At 38.3% G+C, this 27,449-nt stretch overlaps 1 protein-coding gene and 1 long non-coding RNA gene across 3 annotated transcripts in view; one reads left to right on the plus strand and one right to left on the minus strand.

The window, feature by feature from the left end:
• The window catches only part of LOC311087205, a 46,855-nt gene extending 32,495 nt beyond the window's left edge, over window positions 1–14,360 (plus strand). Inside the window, exons 3-4 of one of the 2 annotated variants that reach the window (XR_014607191.1) lie at window positions 12,420–12,518; window positions 13,384–14,360. This is a non-coding gene — a long non-coding RNA (uncharacterized lncRNA). Of the gene's footprint in view, window positions 1–4,984; window positions 5,433–5,966; window positions 6,387–12,419; window positions 12,519–13,383 lie in introns of those variants that run through there. The other variant, XR_014607192.1, reaches the window with a different exon arrangement.
• Window positions 14,361–25,332: 10,972 nt separating this feature from the next.
• On the minus strand, window positions 25,333–27,112 carry LOC311085972 (uncharacterized protein). Its single transcript, XM_084118594.1, has 3 exons — window positions 26,927–27,112; window positions 26,305–26,406; window positions 25,333–26,093 (listed from the first exon to the last, which is right to left on the minus strand). The coding sequence occupies exons 1-3, from the start codon at window positions 26,978–26,980 to the stop codon at window positions 25,785–25,787; spliced, it is 465 nt and encodes a 154-aa protein (XP_083974720.1). The 5' UTR covers window positions 26,981–27,112; the 3' UTR covers window positions 25,333–25,784.
• Between the last annotated feature and the right edge of the window lie 337 nt (window positions 27,113–27,449).

Genomic DNA, 27,449 nt, shown 5'->3' on the forward strand with positions numbered 1-27,449 from the left:
ATCATTCATTCAGCGCTGTTGTGGCTGCGGTGTGTCACGTAACAAGCAATGACGCGTCACCAAACAGACAGCGACTTGAGCGCATAGACTTGTTGCACGTTAATGTTTTTTCCTTTTTTGGAAACTCACAGAGAAAAAAAAATGTTTGGTAACCGCTTGCACACCTTAGTTTTTCCTTTGATTTGTCTGCTATTTAGTTTATTTGCTCCTCTGGATTTGTGGACGTATCCTGACTGATTCCGTTTACCAACCTTATCGCCCGGCTTTCGACTACGCTCCCCTGTCTGCCATGTACAGAACCCGTTTTTTTTTCATTAAATGTTCTGATCTGCCTTTGCTTTTTATGTTTTATTTTATTATTCTTAAAATAAATTTGTATATTCGTTTATTTCGTTTTTTTCCACAAATGTATGACTTTTGGAAGTGCAAATTGATTGCCATGCAGTTTTAATAAAGTTGAATTAACGTAACCTGTCATTTTTACTCTTCTAAGTGTACACTTGCAGGTGTTTTGTTTCTAATTTACTGTTAGGCCCATTAAATAATAATAAGGATAAACAATATTTAAATAGGCTATAATTATCTAACATCTGACTAATTAAAAATTAACATCAAGACATAACATGCTAAATGGGGGATATCTAGCATAAAAAAATGTATTGTCAGAATATCGTCTCTCAGTTGTTGAATTTCGCACAGACATTGCCACAACGTAAATGTCTGTTTGCTCAGCCCGATCTCGTGAAAGTGCGAATACCACGAATTGTATTTGTAGTGCTTATGATACGCAGTTTTCGCGTGCATATGATATGCACTTTATGGCCTGTAATAGGCACGCACTCTGCACCCCTAATCCTAAGGAGTTTACAGTGCGTAGCATATGCACGCAAAAAAAAACACATTTTTGGCATATAAATGGCACAAGAAATAAAATTTGTGGTATAGATACGCACTTTCATGAGATCGTGCTTCATAATCTGCTACTGGGCCGGCCCTCTGTCAAATTTTTAAAACCCAGTGTGGCCCTTGAGCCAAAAAGTTTGCCCACCCCTGCCTTAGACGCATTCATCTTGAAGCGTGCAAGCGATTTGCAAAGATTAATATAAATATTAATATAAAGGTTAATAAAACGTTACACTCACTTCTTCTGGAGGTTTAGCAGGAACACGTTGGTACCGATCCTTTTTTTCAGGAGCAGCTTCTTAGCAAAACCAGCTTTACTGACCCTCGTTTATAAAGCTGTCTGGTGTGAAATGATTCGTGCAAACATGAAAGCATGGGCGTTGTGGGGAATCCCCGCAAGGGAATCCCAGCGTCAATGCTTTGGGCATATTCCCTTAAAAACAAAACTCAGCCACTGCATCTTCAGCGGTTCGGATTTAGGAACATCAAAATGACTGCTGTGTTCATTATTACACCCAAGAACAGAACACCACAATCGCTTAGACGCCATTCTGCTCCAGCATATCAACAATGCACTATGATGACAGACAGCTCGCTCAGCAAGGGCGGATCTGTGTTGAAACGCTGCTGTCAATCAACAATCATGGGAGGGGCGTCGATTTTGTGACGAACGGCTTGATTTGAGAGAGGGCAAAACATATTCACCTTTTTCACGGAACGCGAAAATACCCGTTATGCTTTGCGCGTGCGCGTAGGCAGGATGCTCGGAACTTCCGGTTCGCGGCTTGACACGTTTAAGTAGCCGTTATTGGACAGATCTCAAACGAAAGTTGTAATCTGTTTTACATCATTTTAATGTTCATAATGGCAACAAGCAATGTTAATATTAGTTCGCGGTGGCAGCACGGGCTAGACTACTTAACGAAGACCGTAAACAATGAAACTTTGTCTGTCCCTCATCCTAAGAAGCTGACAAGCGCCACCTCCTGGACTGATGATATGAAACAATGGCCAGCAGTCATATGTTGAATATGTTGACATATTCAATTATCTTGTTTTGTCTGAGGGTGTCGACGGCGAGGAGCTTAGAAATTATAAAAGCACGGAAACATACAACTATTTACACAGTAACAAAATTGGTCGAATTCTTTGCCATACTCATCAGCAGTTCACATTCTTAAAAGCGGAGGTAGAGCTGAGTCAGACCATAAATAAATCCAATCACATTGCGTGGGTTATGATACAAAATAACGGAGTAGTGGAAACAGCTGGATGCTCTTGCGTAGCTGGCCCTGGTAGGTCTTGTAGCCATGCTGCTGCTGTGTTGTGGAAGGTGGGTATTTATAAATATAGTATATAGTATATATCTATTTGTAAAATTTTGTTTATAGTAATAGCCGTCTGTATATTATGTTCATTGTACATATATGAATATATATATTCAGTACATATCTATGTCTTGCACTTATGCAACCTTTTGCACTTGCTGCTATTGCACTTCTGGTTGGATCCCAACTGCATTTCGTTGCATTGTACCTGTACTTGTGTTATGACAATAAAGTTTAATCAAATCAAATAAATAGAGCAACATTGATAGTACAGTAAATACATTTAAATAGTCTGTATGTGCAGCTTGATTCAACGTGAAGAATTTATTTTTACACAACAATATTTAAACAATAATAAATGAAAGTACAATACAGTTATTTAGCTTTTAGTGCTAATGTGATAGTACTGTGCAATAAGTGAAAAAGTTAATATTTTGTGATTTTTGAAAGGTGCAGAATGCAGTGGTCAGTGGTATGACAGGGATATCTTCCACTGATGAGCAGCGTAGATGGAATGCAGGGACCAGAAGAAATCATGAACAGAAACGAATCAGCTAGATAACATTTAAACATCACAGAGCTGAGGAAGTATATGGTGCGTCATCAGCAAGGGAGGGAGAAAGGCTAGTGTCACGGGGTGACCGGAGCCGGAACCTTGTGCACGGGAATTGTTGCTATGGGGGAGCACTTCCGGTGCAACATCAGGCCGGTTCTGGTTTTCCCCGTGTACTATGGCCGATCGGGGCAACTGATGAGTGGAATTGCTGACAGGTGTGAGAGGAGGAGAGTTTGGGAGGTAATTGGGATGCAGTTTCCAAAACGGATTATAACAGGGAGACGCAGAAGCCGTGGAGGTGTGTGTGAGAGAGAGAGAGAGAGAGATGTCAGGAGAACAAACATCAATTCACCATTAATAATGATGTCATTGAACACAGCATGAGCTATACCTACCTTGGTATAACCATATCAGCATCAGGGAGTTTCAACATGGCAGTGAATGCAGAGAAAATTTTATAACTTCCAAATTCCAATTAAAATCTGGCTTAAAATAGTAGTAGTAATAGTGGTAGTGAAATATGGGGTCCACTCAGTCATCAGAGCTATACCCGTTGGGACAAACATCCAACAGAATCTCTTCATGCAGAATTTTGCAGATACATTTTACACGTACATAGAAACACACCAACAAATGCATGCAGAGCAGAATTAGGCAGATACCCACTGATAATTAACATCCAAAAGAGAACACTCAACTTTTTTAACCACCTGAAATCCAGCCCCCAAGACACACTTCACTCCAAAGCCCTCCGAACCCACGAGCTGAGCCCAGAGAAGAGTCCCCTATAGGTACTGAGGCAAACTGACCCACGTCTGAGACCGTCTGAGCAGCCTCAGAACAACACTGCCTTCCAAACACCAATCAGAGTCAAGCAAATCATAGCACAATGCAAAGAAACCTATCTGGAACATTGGAAAGAAGAAACTAAAAGCCAAAGTAGACTAGAATGTTATTTGACCCTAAAAAGAGATTATAAATTAGCAGAATATCTCTCTACTGTCAGAGATAGAAAGCAGAGACAGATCCTAACCAGGTACAGGCTCAGTGATCACAAATTGGCAATTGAAACAGGAAGACACAAAAAATCATGGCAACCAAAAGAAAACAGAACGTGTGATCACTGTTTGACAGGTGAGGTTGAGACAGAGATGCACTTTCTCCTACAATGTGAAGCATTCAAAGACACAAGGAACCTTTACTTTAACAAATTTAACTATATAATCCCAAATTTCAAAGACCTGAATGAAATTTCTAAGTTAAACTTTCTCCTGGGAGAAGGAGACAGAACTTATCTTGCTGCCCAATATGTACAAACATGACCACAACCTGAGGGGCAGTGAGTGACCGACATACACACACACAAATATATCCAAACATTGTGTTAAGTTTCATAACTTATATATAGTAAAGTTTTTATTAGATTTTTTTATTTTTTTTATTTTTTTATATTTTTTTTTTATTGTTCATATAACTGTTTTATTATGTTTGTATATATTACGTATAGATTTTATTTGTAACATTGTTTCAAAAACTTTCATGCCAATAAAGCCCCTTTGAATTTGAATTTGAATTTGAGAGAGAGAGAGGGGGAGAATTGAGAATTTGACAGTCCTTTTATTACAAAAATATCATGACAATAAAAAACATTCACAAAAACAAATCACATATTTTTCAATCTGATCAAAAAAAATGACGTCAACACTTCTGAGATAACCAGTTCATTATAAACTAATGAACACAGCACATTATCACAGCACCACTCAATTTCAAAAATATTCAATGTACTCATTAGTTTATAAAAAATTAAACTCAATTACAAGTCGTGATTTTACCATTTTTTTAAAAGCTGTTATAAGTTCTTGTTCTCCTTTCTGTTCAATTTTATTTCTAGTTATATAAATGGCTAATTTTGCAATACCAACAATAAAATTAAGCAATTGACATTTGTATTTTTTCTTAATGGTATACATACAACCAAGAATAAAATCCTGCTTCGTAAAACATACCTCAAAAGATTCAAAAAGAAGCTCTAGAAGACTAAACAAAAACGGAAGTCTGTTACAAAACATGAACAATAACATAAACAATGAAACTGTCATGGTTCATAAATCCTTTGTCTCTTTCTTGTCTCATGTTCTGTTGTTGTGTGTGTGTGTGTGTGTGTACTGATTGTGTGGGCGTGCCGGCTCATTAGCGCTCATCAGCAATCAAGCTCATCACTCCCGTCACCAGCTGCAGCTCATCTCATCACCCATTAGCTGTGTCCCAATGTGAAGTCTGCATCCTCCGAAGGCCGTATTTGAAGGCCGATTGCGTCACAGCGGAGCGACGAAGGATGTCCCAATTCAAAAGCTGCACACTTCGGAGGTCGCATTTGAAGGCCGATTGCGTCACCGCGGCGCGATGAAGGCTGTCCCAATTCAATTCTGCATCCTCCGAAGTCCGTATTCGAAGGCGGCGCGACGAAGGCTAAAGCGACGCCAAATGCACCCTTCGTTTCCCCGTAAAAGGAAGGATACATAAATGGACACTTAGCGGACTATCCTACCCCATAAGTCATCGTGCGTCGGTGACGACAGCATTTTTATAAAAAAAAATGACGGCCGAGAGTTCGCTGGTGGACGGCAAATTCACATTTAAATGTAAGTATTATGTTTTCATTTACTCAAATAGCTAGCGAAACCAGAGTTAAAAGCCACAAGTTTTTCTTTCTTATAAACTTCATCTTAACTCCATCACCATTGCGTGGCTTCATTTGTCAGGTGGTCTGAGGCAAAACTTGTGCTAATATTAGTTTAATAATTGTTTCAGGGAGCAAGGAGCAGACAGCTCAATTTATTAAACTGCAATTAAAAAAAATAAATAAACTAAATAATTTAAATTAAATTTTATTGTAATATTTGCACTAGTCTGTCTAACTTGTGTAAATAAGAAATATCACTCACCCTATAAAGCCCACAACAATAGGAAAAGCAGTAGATAAGGCAATAGGGTTTCACTTTTATGTGTTTTTGTAGTGCTGTCATAAGCTATGTCTACAAAGGTTTTAACCAAATTTGAGTATTCATGAATATGATTTCTGGATATGAATATGATTTTAAAAATACAAAGTAAGATTTAAAATACAAATTGTGCTGTTGTTATTAACAAGCCATGGTTAATTTGCTCTGCCTTAGGATTGCACGTGTCCTGGGACAGGTGATGGTGTGAGTGGGAAACCCACTGCTGAAACTTGGCCTTGGTTTGTCCTCATGGATGAGATGTTGGGACAGAGGCATTGCACCCTCATTGCCTCAATCCCTGAGGACACACCAGGGCCGAGTTCAGCAGTGTGTGACCAAGAAGAGGAGGAGCCAGGGGCAGCAGCAGCACCAGCAGCACCAGCACCAGCACCAGCAGCACGATGAAGGCAAGACAGAGAGGACGAGTTTTTGGACTTGATTAGAGAAGACATGGGACTGCATAGGCGAGGAGAGCACAAGAGAGAATGGACAGGCTGTTTTCTCCTCTTGAAAGAATGATTGAGAAATATGTATATATATATATTTTCACTTATATTTTTTAAAAGGAAAAAAAAAATTCTGCAACTTTAAATGTGTAAATAAAAGAGAATTCATTGCTCTGGACATTGTTTATTTTTGTAATGACAGTCATAATTTCTACATGAAACAAATTCTTCTATACCTTTTTTCCCCAAACTATTTACAACATACTTTAAACATATCAAAATCAACATAAACATTTAAATTTACAGTACATAAAATAAGAAAAATGAAGTAGACTTTTATTCAGCTGAGTGGGAGACCCTGGTGTGCTGCTGGACCGGGATGGGCTCTTTTACCCTTTAACTTCAAAGAAATCAATTTGCACATCAATTTCCTTCTTCAACAAGGGATTAATGTCATTAAATGAAGAAAGATCAGGTACTGATATATACAATACTTATATCTGGGAAAAAATCTTCACAATCTGGAAATATGCATTTCTTATTGTACTCATCAAGTAAAAATATTTCTTGTACATTCAAAGCCCCCTGCAGTTTATCTAAAAACTGTTTAATGTATCGTGCAGACTTTACCTTTAAAAAGGCTGAAACTGCTTCTACTTCATTAAAATCAGGACCTGCCTTATTTATAATGTGTTTCAACTGTAGAGATCCACTTCTATACAACAAATCCTTAAGACCTGGTATTTCATCACCAGATAAATCGAAATGTTCTCCGCACACAATGGGCTCTTCGAGTAACCAATACAGGGACATTAATGGTTCCATCCATTGAGGCTTAAACAGACTCCATATTTTAAAGAGACTTCGATAGAAAGCAATCAAATTTTTTTGAGTCCATTAAAAACAAAACATTGTCCAGGCCAAGTCCACTTATTCTTCACAAAATGCAAATGCATTCTGCAGCTAAGGGGAAGAAACCCATTAGTAAGGCTTTCATCAAACACTACTAAGAGATCTTCTCTTAAAACGGGCCAGAAAGTTTTATAAAATTCAATGGGTAACCCATCAATCCCGGGAGATTTCCCATTCTCCATGCCCATCATTGCTGTATAAAGTTCTTGTTCTGTCAGAGGTAGTTGCAAACTCTCATTGCTCTCTTCATCAAGTTTTGGCAGACCTTCAAAAAAACTACTAATAGTCATCTTTTCATTTATCAGATCAGCTGTAGGCTATATAATTTTTTATAAAACTGTACAGCAACTTCTCTTATCTCAGAAGTTTTAGTTAATTCCTGTCCTGTATCAGAGACCAAGGAATGAATTATTCTGCTTTGACTATTTTTTTTCTCCATACTGAAGAAAAATTTGGAAGGTGCATCCATTTGTGTAATATTCTGGAAATGTGAGTGAACCAGCGCTCCTTGTGCCTTAATAGGTACTAGTATCTAATGACTTAGTACTAGTATTTATTGATTAAATACTAGTATCTAGTAATATGTACTAGTATCTAATAAATAACTACTAGTATCTAATAAATATGTACTAGTCACAACTGTAATATATACTAGTCAGAACTGAATAGTTGATATCTGAATGAGATCCCCATAGAAGTCAATGGCAAAAAAAATTAATTTGTTACTAGTAACAAAAGAATAGTTACTAGTCACTATCAAAATAACTACTAGTATCTATTTAATAGGTACTAGTATCTAATTAATAAATATCTAATGAATAAGTACTAGTACCAATTTAATAGGCACTAGAATCTAATGAATAAGAACTAGTGTCTTTTTAATAGGTACTAGTATCTAATAAATAAGAACTAGTATCTAATAAATAAGAACTAGTATCTAAGTAATGAATAAGCACTAGTATCTAATAAATAAGAACTAGTATCTAATGAATAAGCACTAGTATCTAATAAATAAGAACTAGTATCTAAAGAATAAGCACTAGTACCTAAAGAATAAGCACTAGTAGCTAATGAATAAGTACTAGTACTTAAAGCAACACTATGTAACTTTTCAACCTTCATAATATATTTCCAAGATCCTTGTGATGGTACATCGACTTACAATAGGTTGAATGATACGTCTGCCATAGCCTGACAGGGTCTGTATCGCTTTTACTGGCACTATGTAACTTCGGGGTTCGGGTAGTAACCAGAGCACAAAAAGAACTACAAAATTCGACTGCTTTACGGCATACGTCACTTCCCCCACCACTTCGTCAAATTTGGACGTGAGAGGCCAACCAGCGTTTGTTTTCGGCTTTCGTGCGTACATGTTTTTGTCATGGGGGTTGTTTACACCTGGCCACTTCATGCGTTTTCTCAGATCGGATAGCTATCCGATCGTGAAAAGGCCAGGTTTAAATGCCTTCCGAAACGCATTCGAGACGGATTTGAATCCGATCCCTCAAACCACTTCAGGAGGAGGTCTGTGCCGCATTCCAGGCGAAACTGGACAAGTGTAAATGCATCTGGTTGTTGAAACCACATATGTAAATTGTACTCCTCCCAAAAATGAAAAAAAAAAACCGGAAAAAAACGTGTGAGATCGTGTTATAGGCTATATGTTATATCCAGATATGACGATGCTACTGGAACACGCATCACCGCAGATGAGCAACTGCATCAAGCCAACGTGCAAACTATCGCAAATCAAAGTGAAACTAAGTCACAGATGCTTAACACACAATCTTCATCATTAAAAGTAAAGAAACGAAGTGATCTTACCAGGGCTGTTGCCACTCTCTCTTATTGCGGTCTTTGATTTTGAAATTTTAGCTGATGATCTATAAAATGCAGCTCATATCTGTTGCTTTCGGTGACGTGCACTCAGGGGCGGACTGGCCATCGGGAGCACCGGGACATTTCCCGGTGGCCTGACGGTCGTTCTGGCCTGCCGGCTGCCGCTGTGCAGACGATCAGCCTGGCATGTGATTGGCTGGTGTGCAACTACTACTAATTTACGGATCTCTCAATCGACGAATCAGGCAATGGCGGAGTGAAAATGACACTCCCACCCAACGTCAGTGACGCACTGCCTAATATCTGGTATATCTGACTAAATCGGAGCGTAAACGCAAAGGAGGAGCAGAGAGGGAGCGTATAAAAAGGAAAAAAGCCCTGACCACAGACGCAGCAAGCTGCTGCAAAATCCCAGCTATGTTCGCCAGTAAGGGAACAGGTCGGTCAAGATTACATTTACATTATATTTATAATAATTTGGCAGACGAACGCTTTCATCCAAATCACTTAGATAATCACAATAGATAAAATTAAACCAACAAACGAGCAACAATATGTAAGTGCTGCTGTGCTGTGTCAAGTCTCGTTTCGTCTACATGTAGCATATTTTTTATATAATGAATAAAAAGTAGACAGAATAGTGTTAGTGCAGGGCTCGACATTAAGGCTTGTCTGCTTGTCCGGGACTGCTCGAATAGAAAATTAGTTGTCCCACTGGACAAGTTCAATTTCAAACAAAATAAAATGCCATGTTACTTCACGTTATGTGCCACTCATTACGTCTATAATTTTACATATTTAATTTTACCGATTTGAGACGTCGCATAACTGCCAGATTCAAACTGTGCTTTCGCGCGTTGGCTGGCGCTGAGCCAGAGTCGGACGCATACAGCGCTGTCATATATCACAACTAAGCAGTGTTTTCAACCTCATAATGTTTATTTTAGGTTTCAGATATTTAAATACACATAAGCACGAGTAAAACAATACATTTGGAGTTTGTAAAATACACACTGATGTCTGTGGAAGCAGCCATAACAATCTTTTCAAATATAATATCGCGTGACGCGTCGCTATGGAAACATTAAAGGGAACGTTCGCCTTGAAAAAACTCACTCTGGGGGTGGGGGTGTCAGTTAGAATATTTTAAACTTACGCGTGAAAGGGTTAAAGTCAAGAAAAGATCAAAAATAAATATTTGTGTGTGCTGTAAAGTGGTTAGAAAAAAAAAATCGGAATCGGCAGGTCAAACTCAATGAAAAACCGGAATCAGCCTAGAAAATTGTAATCGGTGCATCTCTATGTCTACAAAATTATTTTAGATATCGTTAGCCTCATAGCATAATTGCCTAAGTCATATTTCAATGTCTTTGGAAAACAAGAAGAAACAAAAAATGACTTAGGCAATTATGCTATAACCTGTTACATTAATAGGGTTAGCCTACAAGTATCAGTCCAGTAGATTACATGAATAGGGTGGTGGTGACTGCAGCAGCAGAGGTGGCCTGGCAGTGGAGTCAAATTCCCGGCCTGAATTATTGTCCCAGTCCGCCACTGCGTGCACTCCATTAAATCTGCATATAGCGCGAGGATTGAAGATCTGATTTAAATCCGTTTCGCAAAAATACATTTATGTGACCAGGTGTAAATGGAATCGTTTTGATAAATCAGATAGCTATGCCTCACGAACTAGTTTGCCAGCTGAACTCAGGTGTTGTGAGGTGTATTTATCACGTGGTCCTGAGGGATATCAGACGACGCTGTTGACGTTGATTCCTGTGATTATCATGATGAGAACAGTTTTCAGTATCTCACATAATTATCAGGACATAAATAAGCCTAACGTAGAGGTTGTTAATAGTGTAAACGAGCACAATTTGCAAACTATTATGATAAATTGCAATAATCATGTCTAATGACATCATAACGGCCAATGTTATGAAATAATGCGACGTACATTTAACTTTATTGATGTTATCTGGCATTTTGTAATGTTTACATTCCAATAAAAACAACACAAATTAAATTATACAGTAGGCCTAGACTATAGACTATTTACTTGTGATTTAGCTGCAATCATGTAAAAGTGTTATAATATAATATATTTACGACAGTGCAAGTATTCCACAGTGACTCTAGGGGTCGTTGTTTGACAAAAACACAATTTTTGACTTAGTGTGGCTTTAATGGAATAGATACTAGTATCTAAAAAATAAGTACTAGTAGCATGAAAATGGATACTAGCAGGTTTTAAGGATTAAATGTTACAACCATAGACAGTAAAAGAAATGGACACAGCGAGCCCATAGGTTTCAACGGAGACAAGTGAAGTCAATTAGAAGCACTGACTTCCTGATGGCTGACCGTACTGCGCAGACTCAAACTGAGCTTGACGACGTAGATGTGACGTGAGCAGCCCGTCTGTCTTCTAGTAGCAGTGCTAAGAGAAATCTGAATCATTCCCTTCCGAAACTTGCAGAGACGGAGAGTGTGAGTAGGAGGTGTCCATGAGCTTGGAGCAGGAGCAACTTTTGCTAAGTATTCTGATTAATTACTTTGTCATTTTGCCTCCACGTCCCCCCGATTGCTCGTGAGCTTCTCCTCCTGTCCATACGGTAATCTCTCTACTGTGCGACAGAGAGTCGCGGGATATGACGCAATCGTTAGCTTATTTTTACAAAAACTGCTTCTACGGGGCCATAACGTAAGATACAAGGTAATGAAGCCTTTTATACATTTTCGTGTTTCTTTAGAAATAAATAATGGACAAATGGAGTCTTTAAACGCCTCAGATGTAAAGTTATTCGCTGTCAAAGTGACGCCAAAATGAATGGGAGTCAATGGAATGCTAACAGCAGGTGGGGGTCCGCTAATCAATGGCGGCGCCCGGGGAACCTTCAATAAAATATCAAACCCTGCCCCCCTGGTTACAACGGCTTATACACTAACTAAAGTGGAAAAGCATAATAGGACCCCTTTAAATTGTAAACCTGATGGTATTTAGGTACTCAAACACTAAAGCTGACAAATACTGTGAGAAAATGTGTGAGAACAATTGAGTTGTGTTGCCTTGAATTAATTTCATAGACTTTCACAGAAAACATTCAATAAGTCAAGTCATGTTTATTTTTATAGCACTTTATACAAAACAGTTTGAAAGTAGTTTTACAGTAAACCAAAATTAATCAGTTTTTAGCTGTAAATAAGATAATACAGTGCCATTTAGTTTTTATTCAGCAACCTCTGTTGGCAGTTTCAAATACAGGTTAGTTGGTAAAATTAGCTAAATATTAACTGGTTTTAAGCCCATCTGATCAAGCCAATAGGGTGACAGTAGCGAGGAACAAAACATTGAGGAGACAAAAAAAAAAAACTTGGGAGAAACCAGGCTTAGTCATGTTGCTCACCTATTGCCATTCATTCATTTTAGGATGAGCAGTGTTCAGTTGATATGACGAGAGAGGTGGTCATCCGCTGCATGATAGAATTCCTTGGGGAACATGCAGGAGATCTCATCAAAGAATTCAACGTATGCAATCTTAATTTCAATATAACAGATGTGTGAATTTAAAGGGTTAGTTCACCCAAAAATGAAAATTCTGTCAGTAATTACTCACCCTCATGTTGTTCCAACCGCGTAAGACCTTCGTTCATCTTCGGAACACAAATTAAGATATTTTTGATTAAATCTGAGAGCTGGATCACTCCTCCATAGACTTCTAAGGGACTGAAACTTGCTGGCCCAGAAAAGTTATTAAAGAGATCGTTAATATAGTCCAAGTGACTACAGTGGCTTAATCTTAAGTTTATCAAGTGACGAGAATACTTTTTGTGCGCAAAACCCCCCCAAAAATAACGACTTTATTCCACTATTCATTTCCTTCTCTCTGGGCCTCTAGTTGGTTCACGTAGTGTTTTTGCGCACTATTGGCCGACGCTGGTCATGTGTGTGACGCGCTGCGCAAAAACACTACGTTAACTCACTCGAGGCCCAGTGAGAAGGAACTGAATAGTGAAATAAAGTCGTTATTTTTGTTTTTTTTAGCGCAAAAAAAGTATTCTCTCTTTAATAACTTTTCTGGGCCAGCAAGTTTCAGTCCCTTAGAAGTCTATGGAGGAGTGAGACAGCTCTCAGATTTAATCAAAAAATATCTTAATTTGTGTTCCGAAGATCAACGAAGGTCTTACGGGGTTGGAACAACATGAGGGTGAGTAATTACTGACAGAATTTTCATTTTTGGGTGAACTAACCTTTTAAATCAAAATTATTGTTTGCTACTTCTCCAAGAGGCCATAATATCATTGATTGGATTTTATCTGTATCTTACGACACTGATCAAACAAATTTATCAAAATTTGTCTATCAAAAGTCTCACTGCTGTTTAATGTTGCAGGACAATGAAGAACAGACAGGACTTGAACGACTTGTGATGGCAGTAACTGTGACCAGGACAGGAGCTTCAAGTGACTTCAAGGACACTGGAATCGTTATCGAGGGCGTGAAAGTTCTTACAGGCCTTGAAAGTGTTCCCAGGGCTTGCTGTGTCCTCCTTGGTTTGACCTATGCACTGAACCTCCATTATCCCAGGCATCTGAAGTATACATTTGAGGTTTTTCAGAAACTTCTCTTGGAGCTGGATGCTTCAACGCTGTCAAACAGTCCAGTCACTCAGGTCTAAACTGCTGTCTTAAAATAAGATTGTCTTTAGTATAATCTGTTCTGTGGTTCCATGTTGCCTAACAAAGACCTTACATTTGAGAAATTATTTTGAGCATTTTGTGCCAAGAAAGATAGAAACACCAAAAAAGTTTTTCTGCAAACTTGAACTGTTCACAAAGTCAAACAGTAAATTTTTTACAGGCCTTGCCGTTCTTCTCAGGGCTTGCTTCGTCCTCTTTGGTTTGATCTACCGTATGCACTGAATTGAGTGAACAGTCTCCAGTTGCACAGAGTTTACACTGCTGTTTTAATACGAGATTATTAGATGCACTGTGTTTAAAGTGAGATTGTTATTAGTTTAACAGAGTTCAGTTATTAAAATCTACACTCTTTTAAAATGAAATTGTTATTAGTGTAATCTGTTAAAACATCAGTTTCTTTTGTTTTCAGAAAATGTGGAAACCTTGTTTTTTATATCTATTGTATTTTAAACAACGCAACTCTGTTGTGTATTTTGAACAATTTGTGACTTCACAAGCTGTTTTAAAACTGTTTTCAACCTGTATGAATTAATATGCCTTAAAAGGTAATTGGAAAAAAGATGCATTTAGTTCTGTTGATAAAGAGTAGTGAATATTCACTCGGAGTACTAACAGATGCCATTTCTGTGACTGTTGTTGGCAATAATAAAAGAGTTTGTAATTCATCTTCATCAATTCGTCTGTTATTCATACTTGAAATTTTAACCCGATTTAATTAAATTATTTTAATTAATACATTCATTAAAAATAATAAAACCAACTTATTTGTGTTGAATGAAAACAATCCTATTAAGTAGTATTTATTAGCATAGTGGGGTTTTTTGTCCAAAGGAAACCAATATTTTTGTTTAAATTTTACTTAAATTTGTTTTGTGTGCTAATTGCAGTTACTCATTTTGAATGGTTAATTTGTAAGAATCTCATTTGATTAATTTGAACTCAATTCTTAAGTCTTGTTGAATTTAATTAATAGTATTGCTTGTAATCTGTTGCCACAATTTTTTTTGAGTAGATATAGTGTATTATTTTTTACAGTGCACAGTATGAACAACAAACAAAACTGCCGCGGGATTTAACAGAATAGTTACATGTCTAGGCATGAACACATTTTGATTGACAACATTCAGTTCTCCCGATCTAAACCAACGAAATTACAGGAATGATAGTCAGGTGATTCAGAAATAATATGTACATCCCAAAGTGCAACAAATTAAATGTCCAGCAGAGGGCACCAGCGTCATTAAAGCTTAGCCTTTTGTACAACTGTTTTAGTGCCTACACAACTGAATAAAGTTAATTTGTACTTAATTGTAATTGAGATAGTAGTGAATTAGGAATCATGGAATACTGAGTGAATTTTTACTTAGTGAATAATTATTACCCACCACCTCATATTAAAATTAATTAAATAGTAATAAAAGGGCACACATTGTAGCTAAAGTTCAACTTGCTCAGTTAGCTTGGTTCTGGTTCTCAAAATATCCAATAGCTTGTTCTACATTGTTGCATCTTCATGGATGAGATAACATGCAGATAAATACTGTAGTCCAAAGATTATTCAACCTTCAATGCGTTTTATATAATCAAGAACTCTTCAACCAATTCTGAGTTTGTAAAAAAAAAGTTTAACTTTCTATATTAGTTGTCAAAATAAATAATTGAAACAGTTCTATCATACCGAAATTAAAAAGGAAAACAAAAGTTCTCTTTTGAATCCCCATGTGCAAGAATGTGAACAAGGTGGAAGTCAACAGCACATAATGTAAAATGTTATGTTTTTCATAATGTACTATTTCCAGAATGTAAAATTAGTTATTTTATGGATTTAAAAATTATCCATTTTTGTTTGTCCTTTACAAATTAACGCAAAATGAATGCCTATTTTCTAGTACAAATGCACAGTGCTCACATTTATTTGGACATTAAAACATTACAGTTTGTGCTTTATATTGTGATCTCACATAGCAGAATATTTTAATCCAGACACATGTGACGCATATAGAACAAATACATGCATGCAGTTTTGACAGCTTTAATCCCCTTTAACAGCTGTTTCTGTCTCTTTTTTTATTGACAAAAATTGCGTTTTTTAAAACGCTGAACCGTCTCTTTAAGACCACAAAAAAACATGAGACTTTTCAGACGCACACTCCAACTTCACCTCAGCGCCAGGCGCAAGCCAAACAAGTGCGGAAATGAGCAAGTGCCGAATGAGCTTCAGCAGAACATGAGACAGTGATATGCACATAGTAAATATAGAGTCAATCTTTCTCAACTGGTGGGTTGCAAGACCGTTTTGAGTAAGTCGAATAGTGTGCAGTCAACAACAAACGTAATTCTCTTTTTTTCTGATGCTATTTTATTATTTTTATGTTTTTATTTTATGTGTGTGAAAGCTTGTGACGCTTCTGTCAGATGCTGAGAAAAGGGCGTTGTCCTTATTCAGTTGGCTATCTTCGGTAAGATGAGATGTTGTCAGGCCAAATGTCAGCAAAACGAACTAACTTTTCTGTCATACGGCTGCCGTTGTAGCCTACTGTGCTTGCGCAAATGCGGCGTGCTGTAGCCGTAGTTGTCGTCAATTAACTCATTTAAGAATCAAAAAGGCGATTAAAGCTGTCAAAACTGCATGCATGTATTTGTTCTATATGCGTTACGTGTCTGGATTAAAATATTCTGCTATGTGAGATCACAATATAAGGCACAAACTGATATGTAATGTTTTAATGTCTAAATAAATGTGAGCACTGTGCATTTGTACTTGACAATAGGCATTCATTTTGCGTTAATTTGTAAAGGACAAACAAAAATGGATAATTTTTAAATCCATAAAATAACTAATTTTACATTCTGGCAACATTACATTATGAAAAACATAACATTTTACATTATGTGCTGTTGACTTCCGCCTTGTTCACATTCTTGCACATAGGGATTCAAAAGAGAAGTTTTGTTTTCCTTTTTAATTTCGGTATGATAGAACTGTTGCAATTATTTATTTTGTTTTAATTATTATTATTATTATTATTTAATTATTATTTTCATATTATCATGTTATCTCATCCATGAAGATGCAACAATGTAGAACAAGCTATTGGATATTTTGAGAACCAGAACCAAGCTAACCAAGCAAGTTGAACTTTAGCTATAGTGTGTGCCCTTTTATTACTATTTAATTAATTTTAATATGAGGTGGTGGGTAATAATAAAAAAAATCACTCAGTATTCCATGATTCCTAATTCACTACTATCTCAATTACAATTAAGTACAAATTAACTTTATTCAGTTGTGTAGGCACTAAAACAGTCCAATACATTATTAAATTATTTTTCATGATAAAATAATTAAGATTTCTGTGCCACCCCAGACTGGTTGCTGGCCCTTGCCTGGCCACCCCTATGAAAAAATCCTGGCTCCGCCACTGCCACCACTGCTGCCACTTAATTTCCACTAACATTGCAAGAAAAAGACACTTACAGAACATTGTGTCTACGTCATGTATAATTTGAACAGATTTTGAGATCTAAGAAAATATACATGTAAAATACTATAATGTGTATAGTTTAACATCATCACATGAGTACCCTATGGCTCATACTGAATACAGTAGGCCTAATGTGTAAATTGTTTATCATTAAAAAAGAAGGTTTGTATTGCTAAACTGAATTTCTTATATTTCATTTCTTATAAAGCATAACACTTTGGTGTAAAATTCAGCCAATACATAGGCCTACTGGATTTGCATCTAAGCAGACCAAAAAAAAAACGTGCAAAAGACACTATCGACGCTGTGGCGAGGGGGAAGTGGTTCAGCGAGGTCTATAGCGGGAGAGAGAGAAAGGAGACGAGCTTAAGTAGGTCAAGTCCAAATGACGAACAACTGTGTTTTGTCAAAAGGAAAGAGTGTCTGTGCAACCTGGTGGAAAGAGTGACAGAGCCTGTCTATGAACTGTTGTCTGTGCTGTAGCGAATCTACAGTGAATGCGCGGTGTGCACAACTTTTGCTTGTTGTTATTTTGAAGTTATCCCAATAAAACGTATGAGTCCCAGTCACGCCGACCCTGTCTTCTTCCTTCCAATCCTTGAACCTCATCACACTGGTGCCGAAACCCAGGAAGGAAGAAGAACGGCACCGCCATTTGCGGACGTCATCCAATCGCACGCGAGTCTGCATCAGGAACACCATCAAGTCCAGCAGGAAGACTGTTCTGAAGCTGGATAGACCGGGAGGTTAGGGCCAAGGAAACTCCATCTGCCCCAGCCCCGTACACTCACATGCCTCTAAATAAGATGGGACCACGGGACAATGGGACCTCCTGGTCTATGAACACCTGAAATGCGCCATCCTGCAGCATACCCTTTGTGATGGCGACAACTCCAGGAATCCTGCCGCAGATGGCCAAGGGAAGCGACCGCCCAACGTCGCTGAACCAGGCCATCCAACTGGCGGAGGATCAGATGGTGGTGTGCCCCCGGGGTCAGCGAACCCATGCCAGCAGCTTCTCTCTCTCCACCTTCCCCTGTGTTTTCCCCCACTCCTTCTCCCTCTAAATCCATCCCGCTTCCTAGGTCCTGAGGGGGTTTCGTGTCTGATCGTCACCCCGATGGAGGAGTGGACCAAAGGCGGAAATGACAGCTGGTCCCAGAGTGCTCCCGTTCCGCCGCTCTCTCCACGCCAATTCCTTGACCTGCTTCCTGCCACTAGTGTGGCGGGGCGGCCTTGGCCGGCCTGTTGGCGTTGCGGGGACCCGGGTCATTTTATCGATCTGTGTCCGGTGATGGAGGTAGGTAGACAAGGTAGACATCTGCTAATTTGGGCACGAATTGGCCATTATTGGGGTATTTATGTGCAGATGTCTCTTGGAAGAAAGGGGAGCGGGGAAGGGGGGCGGTCGCTCAGGTAGGAGAAGCTGAGCCGGGACCAATGGGAGATGAGCCAGGGGAACGGAGCGCTCTTGAAAGGAGAATCATCACAGACCGCAATGATTTTCCCCTGGAACAGTCCCAGGACGAAGCGCTCAAAAATGCCTTTGAACACGTCCGTACTATCGACGGGCAGCTTCTCCAACCAGACCCCTCTCATATCCTTATTTTGCTATTTTAAAAGAGAAGTTGTATCAAATGATCAAAGACACTCAGTCAAAACAAAATACAACTCAATTGTTGATACCAAAAAGCTGTCGGGAAATGCTTTTTCAGGCGGTTCATTGTAACCCGATGGCCGGGCATTTGGGACAATCAGCAACACTTATTCATCTAATGATACGATTTTTCTGGCCAGGCATTCACGAGAAAGTGTGCAGGTGGTGCGCGGCTTGTCGGGAATGTCAGTTGGTGAATCCACCGGCCAATCTAAAAGCACCATTGTGCCCACTTCCTCTCATGCAGGTCCCCTTCAAACAAATTGGCATGGACCTCTTCAGGCCATTAGGTGTATGTGCATAAATTCAACAGAAGGACAGAAAATATAAAGACAAAATCACTTTACAAAAAAATAAGAACATCCAGTTAACACAAATTCACACAAGGTCTCAATCACATCCCAAGTAAAATACAAATAATTTCTACCCCACACTCAATACCCACAACTCACACTTGTGAAACAAGGCAAATATGTTAAGCACAGCACTCCACGTGGACACCAGTACATGATAACCATGCCAAACCCCTCCCACTTTAAAGAATTAACCACACGCACAACAAAAATAAACAGTAACACAAGAAATCAAAAGCTAACTAGTACAAACTTCAGAAAAAAAAAAAAAGTTACACTTTTGTAACTTAAATAAAAAGCAATTACACTCACAATAATCAAAACAAAAGTAAATGATTCACTCAAAAGGAACACATACAAATAGAAAATCAATTCAAGAACAATTTATACACAAAAACACAAAACAAAGAAACAAACCAAACACAGGCACTGAGGGGAGAAAACAAAATGGCCAACAATGGCTAGATTACTTAAACTTAATGTCCCACCTAACCTACACTAGATCAGTGCTGTGTCGGTGACTTCAACACACAACACCACAAACAAAAATAACAAAAAGGACTACGGTGAGATCCAGGCAAAACTGTAAGTTGAAACTATAGCAAGGCAATAAAAACAAAACAGCAGGGCAGTCATGTCACTTGATGTTCATTTGGCTCCAATTAAAAGTACCAGAAACTCCTGGACATGCAGTTAAACCTGCAGAAAATGAAATAAGAAAATTACTCAAAACACTCATTAAAATGATTCACTCATTTTAATCCAGACACATGTGACGCATATAGAACAAATACATGCATGCAGTTTTGACAGCTTTAATCCCCTTTAACAGCTGTTTCTGTCTCTTTTTTTATTGACAAAAATTGCGTTTTTTAAAACGCTGAACCCTCAGCGCCAGGCGCAAGCCAAACAAGTGCGGAAATGAGCAAGTGCCGAATGAGCTTCAGCAGAACATCAGACAGTGATATGCACATAGTAAATATAGAGTCAATCTTTCTCAACTGGTGGGTTGCAAGACCGTTTTGAGTAAGTCGAATAGTGTGCAGTCAACAACAAACGTAATTCTCTTTTTTTCTGATGCTATTTTATTATTTTTATGTTTTTATTTTATGTGTGTGAAAGCTTGTGACGCTTCTGTCAGATGCTGAGAAAAGGGCGTTGTCCTTATTCAGTTGGCTATCTTCGGTAAGATGAGATGTTGTCAGGCCAAATGTCAGCAAAACAAACTAACTTTTCTGTCATACGGCTGACAGCCGTTGTAGCCTACTGTGCTTGCGCAAATGCGGCGTGCTGTAGCCGTAGTTGTTGTCAATTAACTCATTTAAGAATCAAAAAGGTGATTAAAGCTGTCAAAACTGCATGCATGTATTTGTTCTATATGCGTCACGTGTCTGGATTAAAATATTCTGCTATGTGAGATCACAATATAAGGCACAAACTGATATGTAATGTTTTAATGTCTAAATAAATGTGAGCACTGTGCATTTGTACTTGACAATAGGCATTCATTTTGCGTTAATTTGTAAAGGTCAAACAAAAATGGATAATTTTTAAATCCATAAAATAACTAATTTTACATTCTGGCAACATTACATTATGAAAAACATAACATTTTACATTATGTGCTGTTGACTTCCGCCTTGTTCACATTCTTGCACATAGGGATTCAAAAGAGAAGTTTTGTTTTCCTTTTTAATTTCGGTATGATAGAACTGTTGCAATTATTTATTTTGTTTTAATTATTATTATTATTATTTAATTATTATTTTCATATTATCATGTTATCTCATCCATGAAGATGCAACAATGTAGAACAAGCTATTGGATATTTTGAGAACCAGAACCAAGCTAACCGAGCAAGTTGAACTTTAGCTACAGTGTGTGCCCTTTTATTACTATTTAATTAATTTTAATATGAGGTGGTGGGTAATAATAAAAAAATTCACTCAGTATTCCATGATTCCTAATTCACTACTATCTCAATTACAATTAAGTACAAATTAACTTTATTCAGTTGTGTAGGCACTAAAACAGTCCAATACATTATTAAATTATTTTTCATGATAAAATAATTAAGATTTCTGTGCCACCCCAGACTGTTTGCTGGCCCTTGCCTGGCCACCCCTATGAAAAAATCCTGGCTCCGCCACTGCCACCACTGCTGCCACTTAATTTCCACTAACATTGCAAGAAAAAGACACTTACAGAACATTTTGTCTACGTCATGTATAATTTGAACAGATTTTGAGATCTAAGAAAATATACATGTAAAATACTATAATGTGTATAGTTTAACATCATCACATGAGTACCCTATGGCTCATACTGAATACAGTAGGCCTAATGTGTAAATTGTTTATCATTAAAAAAGAAGGTTTGTATTGCTAAACTGAATTTCTTATATTTCATTTCTTATAAAGCATAACACTTTGGTGTAAAATTCAGCCAATACATAGGCCTACTGGATTTGCATCTAAGCAGACCAAAAAAAAAAAACGTGCAAAAGACACTATCGACGCTGTGGCGAGGGGGAAGTGGTTCAGCGAGGTCTATAGCGGGAGAGAGAGAAAGGAGACGAGCTTAAGTAGGTCAAGTCCAAATGACGAACAACTGTGTTTTGTCAAAAGGAAAGAGTGTCTGTGCAACCTGGTGGAAAGAGTGACAGAGCCTGTCTATGAACTGTTGTCTGTGCTGTAGCGAATCTACAGTGAATGCGCGGTGTGCACAACTTTTGCTTGTTGTTATTTTGAAGTTATCCCAATAAAACATATGAGTCCCAGTCACGCTGACCCTGTCTTCTTCCTTCCAATCCTTGAACCTCATCACACTGGTGCCGAAACCCAGGAAGGAAGAAGAACGGCACCGCCATTTGCGGACGTCATCCAATCGCTCGCGAGTCTGCATCAGGAACACCATCAAGTCCAGCAGGAAGACTGTTCTGAAGCTGGATAGACCGGGAGGTTAGGGCCAATGAAACTCCATCTGCCCCAGCCCCGTCCACTCACATGCCTCTAAATAAGATGGGACCACGGGACAATGGGACCTCCTGGTCTATGAACACCTGAAATGTGCCATCCTGCAGCATACCCTTTGTGATGGCGACAACTCCAGGAATCCTGCCGCAGATGGCCAAGGGAAGCGACCGCCCAACGTCGCTGAACCAGGCCATCCAACTGGCGGAGGATCAGATGGTGGTGTGCCCCCGGGGTCAGCGAACCCATGCCAGCAGCTTCTCTCTCTCCACCTTCCCCTGTGTTTTCCCCCACTCCTTCTCCCTCTAAATCCATCCCGCTTCCTAGGTCCTGAGGGGGTTTCGCGTCTGATCGTCACCCCGATGGAGGAGTGGACCAAAGGCGGAAATGACAGCTGGTCCCAGAGTGCTCCCGTTCCGCCGCTCTCTCCACGCCAATTCCTTGACCTGCTTCCTGCCACTAGTGTGGCGGGGCGGCCTTGGCCGGCCTGTTGGCATTGCGGGGACCCGGGTCATTTTATCGATCTGTGTCCGGTGATAGAGGTAGGTAGACAAGGTAGACATCTGGTAATTTTGGGCACGAATTGGCCATTATTGGGGTATTTATGTGCGGATGTCTCTTGGAAGAAAGGGGAGCGGGGAAGGGGGGCGGTCGCTCAGGTAGGAGAAGCTGAGCCGGGACCAATGGGAGATGAGCCAGGGGAACGGAGCGCTCTTGAAAGGAGAATCATCACAGACCGCAATGATTTTCCCCTGGAACAGTCCCAGGACGAAGCGCTCAAAAATGCCTTTGAACACGTCCGTACTATCGACGGGCAGCTTCTCCAACCAGACCCCTCTCATATCCTTATTTTGCTATTTTAAAAGAGAAGTTGTATCAAATGATCAAAGACACTCAGTCAAAACAAAATACAACTCAATTGTTGATACCAAAAAGCTGTCGGGAAATGCTTTTTCAGGCGGTTCATTGTAACCCGATGGCCGGGCATTTGGGACAATCAGCAACACTTATTCGTCTAATGATACGATTTTTCTGGCCAGGCATTCACGAGAAAGTGTGCAGGTGGTGCGCGGCTTGTCGGGAATGTCAGTTGGTGAATCCACCGGCCAATCTAAAAGCACCATTGTGCCCACTTCCTCTCATTCCTCTCTTCCTCCCCTTCGAACAAATTGGCATGGACCTCATCAGGCCATTAGGTGTATGTGCATAAATTCAACAGAAGGACAGAAAATATAAAGACAAAATCACTTTACAAAAAAATAAGAACATCCAGTTAACACAAATTCACACAAGGTCTCAATCACATCCCAAGTAAAATACAAATAATTTCTACCCCACACTCAATACCCACAACTCACACTTGTGAAACAAGGCAAATATGTTAAGCACAGCACTCCACGTGGACACCAGTACATGATAACCATGCCAAACCCCTCCCACTTTAAAGAATTAACCACACGCACAACAAAAATAAACAGTAACACAAGAAATCAAAAGCTAACTAGTACAAACTTCAGAAAAAAAAAAAAAGTTACACTTTTGTAACTTAAATAAAAAGCAATTACACTCACAATAATCAAAACCAAAGTAAATGATTCACTCAAAAGGAACACATACAAATAGAAAATCAATTCAAGAACAATTTATACACAAAAACACAAAACAAAGAAACAAAACAAACACAGTTACAGGCACTGAGGGGAGAAAACAAAATGGCCAACAATGGCTAGATTACTTAAACTTAATGTCCCACCTAACCTACACTAGATCAGTGCTGTGTCGGTGACTTCAACACACAACACCACAAACAAAAATAACAAAAAGGACTACGGTGAGATCCAGGCAAAACTGTAAGTTGAAACTATAGCAAGGCAATAAAAACAAAACAGCAGGGCAGTCATGTCACTTGATGTTCATTTGGCTCCAATTAAAAGTACCAGAAACTCCTGGACATGCAGTTAAACCTGCAGAAAATGAAATAAGAAAATTACTCAAAACACTCATTAAAAACGAACAATAAACTCCCATCATACGTACCGAGACAGTAGAGGTGGGTAGTAACAAAGTACATTTACTTAGTTACATTTACATGAGTATTTTTGGGGGACAAATTGTACTTTTAAGAGTAGATTTAAATGTGGGTACTTTTACTCTAACTCGAGTACATTTCTCATGAAATAAATTTACTTATACTATACTGTAATATATTTTACAGCAATTAACAACATTTTACATGACTTTATAGGCAACTTTTTTACAGTATATTTTGTACAACCAGCCCATCTTATTACCTGTTTATGGATTCATTTGCCCCACTTGTCCTCCATCGTTACCTGCCTTGTTCGCTGTCCTAATTATTGTTCTTGTGTTTGCAGTGCTGTGCTGGTTTGTCATTGTATGATTCATTGTATGATTAGCAGTGGTGTAAAGAGTACTGAAAAAACATACTCAAGTAAAAGTACCATTACATTCCAAAAAATGTAGTGTACAGATGTGGCCTTTAGAAATGCGCGTTTTCTCCCGCGGCATTCGGCAATTCGTCTCGCATAGTCTCGCAGAATTCTGCAAGTGCTTTCGGGGGGGCCTACTTAAAAAATCCCTCAATGTGTTTCGCTTCACATAATATCCACCAGGTGGCGCATAAAAAAACAACTTTACATTAGATTTTTTATTTTACTTCACATTACGTCATGATTGTGAGAAAACATCCACAATAAAATATAAATTATAAATAGTAATACACTGTAAGAAAAGATACACCATATCTAATCAATAAAAATGAGGCAACAGATTACAAGCAATATTATTAATTAAATTTCACAAGGTTTGGTATTGAGTAAATATTAATTAAATGAGACCCTTAATAGTTATCCATTTAATATGAGTAGATTTGAATAGAAAACAGTGCAGAATTAATTATAATCTAAACAAAAATATTGAGTTGATTTGAAAGATAAACTCCCTAATGTTTAAATAGTACTAATAAAAAATAATTTAATTCTACATATCATAATTGAGTAATCATCATCTACATTAATCTGCACATTGATTTGAATTTAATCAATGCAATGAATTAAATCTAAATATTCCTTTCTTATGAATAATATGGCCCAGAAAGTACAGAACTTAAATACTCAAATAAGAATTTTATTAACAATTCACTTTAATGCTTTCGATACATTGTAGCACATCATTGTACACTGCAACCACAGTTTCATTTCAAGCCAGAAGTTGGATCTTGCATTTCAAACTGGACATTTGAAAAGGACAGAATGCTAACTTCAAGCTATTTTGTAAAAACAAAAATAAAAGCCATATTACAGAATGGTGATGTGTCCATAAACCTGTTTCCATGCTTTCTCACCTCACTTAGCCACTAAATTGGGTCAATAATTATCTTAAAGAAAAATCCTCCAGAGGTGCATGTACCAAAACAAAAGCAGAAAAGTGTAATTTGTACGGAGTAAAAAACATTTCGTAACTAGAAATCTCACTGACATTCGTGGGATAAGAGTCCAAATCAGTGCTACCTTACAAACATAGCACTTTCAAATCTGCAATTCTCATGCTCTGTAGAAGATGGACATTGTGTAGCACAAAAAGTCTGCACTGCAGTACAGTCTCATTTCAAGCCTGAAGTTTGCTCTTGAGGGACTGGACTTTGTTTGAAAGCTTTGAATCAACCAGTTCCAAGAAAAGTTTTTGGAATACCTCAAAGGTGTACTTCAGCTGTCTGGGATAATCGAGATTCAGCGCATAGGTCAAGCCTAGGAGGACAGAGCAAGCCCTTGCAATATCTCCAAGTCCTGTGATGACTTCCACACCCTCTATGACGATCTCAATGTTCTTTGGGCTGTTGCTTGTAGAAGCTCCAGGCTTTGGGGTCACAGTAATGACCATTATGACCTGTTCAAGTTCCTCCAAGTTCTCAGTGTCCTGCAACATGAAATTGTTATTGTCTTAGTATAAAACTGTCAGAAATATATTGCAAGCATATCACATTACATTCATTATTGTTTTCATAGCTTATAAATCTATATTATTAGATTTTATTTTCTCGCAGGCCTTGGTGTCAAATTGTTCTTTGTTTTGTTTTCTTTATTTTGATGTTTTGTATTATATTTTAATGTAAATTAAGTTCACCTACATTGAATTCTTTGATAAGATGTCCCCCTTGTTCTCCAAGGTATTCTATAAGACACCGAAGAACAATCTCTCTGGTCCTCTCAATCGAAGAGTGCACTGAGTCCTGGGGAGGAATGCAACAACTGATAAGTCAATCACTTAAAAAAAAAAAAACATGCACTGCAAGCCTGAAATTATAAAGACATCACCTGAAGGAAATGAATGTGTGAACACAAATGTTAAAATCTGACATTAAATGGCCATTTTTTTCCAATGGAGTTCGGCGGCCGGCTCACGAAACTCCAAATATCAAACTAAACACCGCTAATCAGATATGAAACAGTATTCTGTTACTAAAATGTTTTCAGAAACTTTTAGTGTACGGTTTAGCTGTAAAATGAGAGAGTTTGTGCCATGTTAAGCATCCTCCCCTCCTGCTAAAGTTACGTTAGCTAACTAACTTAAGTCGCTATGGACGGACATTACCACACTAAAATGAACAGATTTATGCATGAAAAGAAATAAAATTGCGGCTCTAAAACGTAACACTGTTAATAGACTGACTTCACGTGGATTTAGCTAAGTTACCTTCACATTTGCAAGTTGCAACAAAACAGTGAAACAACAGAGATAAGTTACGTTACCTGCCTCGGGAAGACGAGCTCCACACACGGGAAGTAAAGCCAACGGAAGTGCATCAAGTGCCGTCTTGAAATGCTCTTCCAGCGATAGCCCCAAATATTTCTCTTTATGGAGCCTTAAAATTAAACCCAATGTACTTATTAACGCAATTTCATAAAAACATACTGAGGATATGATATTAACACGCAAAGGACCTAGGAACCATGATAGTGAAAATGCTAACCCACATCCTTCAAAATAAAAGTTTGACTTTGATACATAAGAATTCTTCCAAAATGTATAATGCTGTGTTCATATTATAGCGCAACAAAATCACGTTACATTAATATATAGCCTTCCAACAGAAGCCAACTTTGTGTTGCTGCTGAGTCTCTTTTTCTGTGATAACTCATTTTATATTGTAATATACCACTACCACATGCGTTCTTCTTACTATAGCCCAGTGATAACAAAATAAGTTTTCTTACCTTAGTCAACCAGTTAAATTTTGCAAGATGAGCAATGTGGAAGAAGACGAACATTCAC

This window comes from Abramis brama (assembly GCF_963993115.1).
Source record: "Abramis brama genome assembly, chromosome: 7".
NCBI lineage: Eukaryota > Metazoa > Chordata > Actinopteri > Cypriniformes > Leuciscidae > Abramis > Abramis brama.

Coding starts and splice junctions, on each gene's coding strand:
- LOC311085972 (XM_084118594.1), bottom strand. CDS start 26,980: ATGCACTTCCGTTGGCTTTACTTCCCGTGTGTGGAGCTCGTCTTCCCG. Junction 26,407..26,926: donor AGCTCGTCTTCCCGAGGCAG/GTAACGTAACTT, acceptor ATTCCTCCCCAG/GACTCAGTGCACTCTTCGAT. Junction 26,094..26,304: donor ATCTTATCAAAGAATTCAAT/GTAGGTGAACTT, acceptor TTCATGTTGCAG/GACACTGAGAACTTGGAGGA.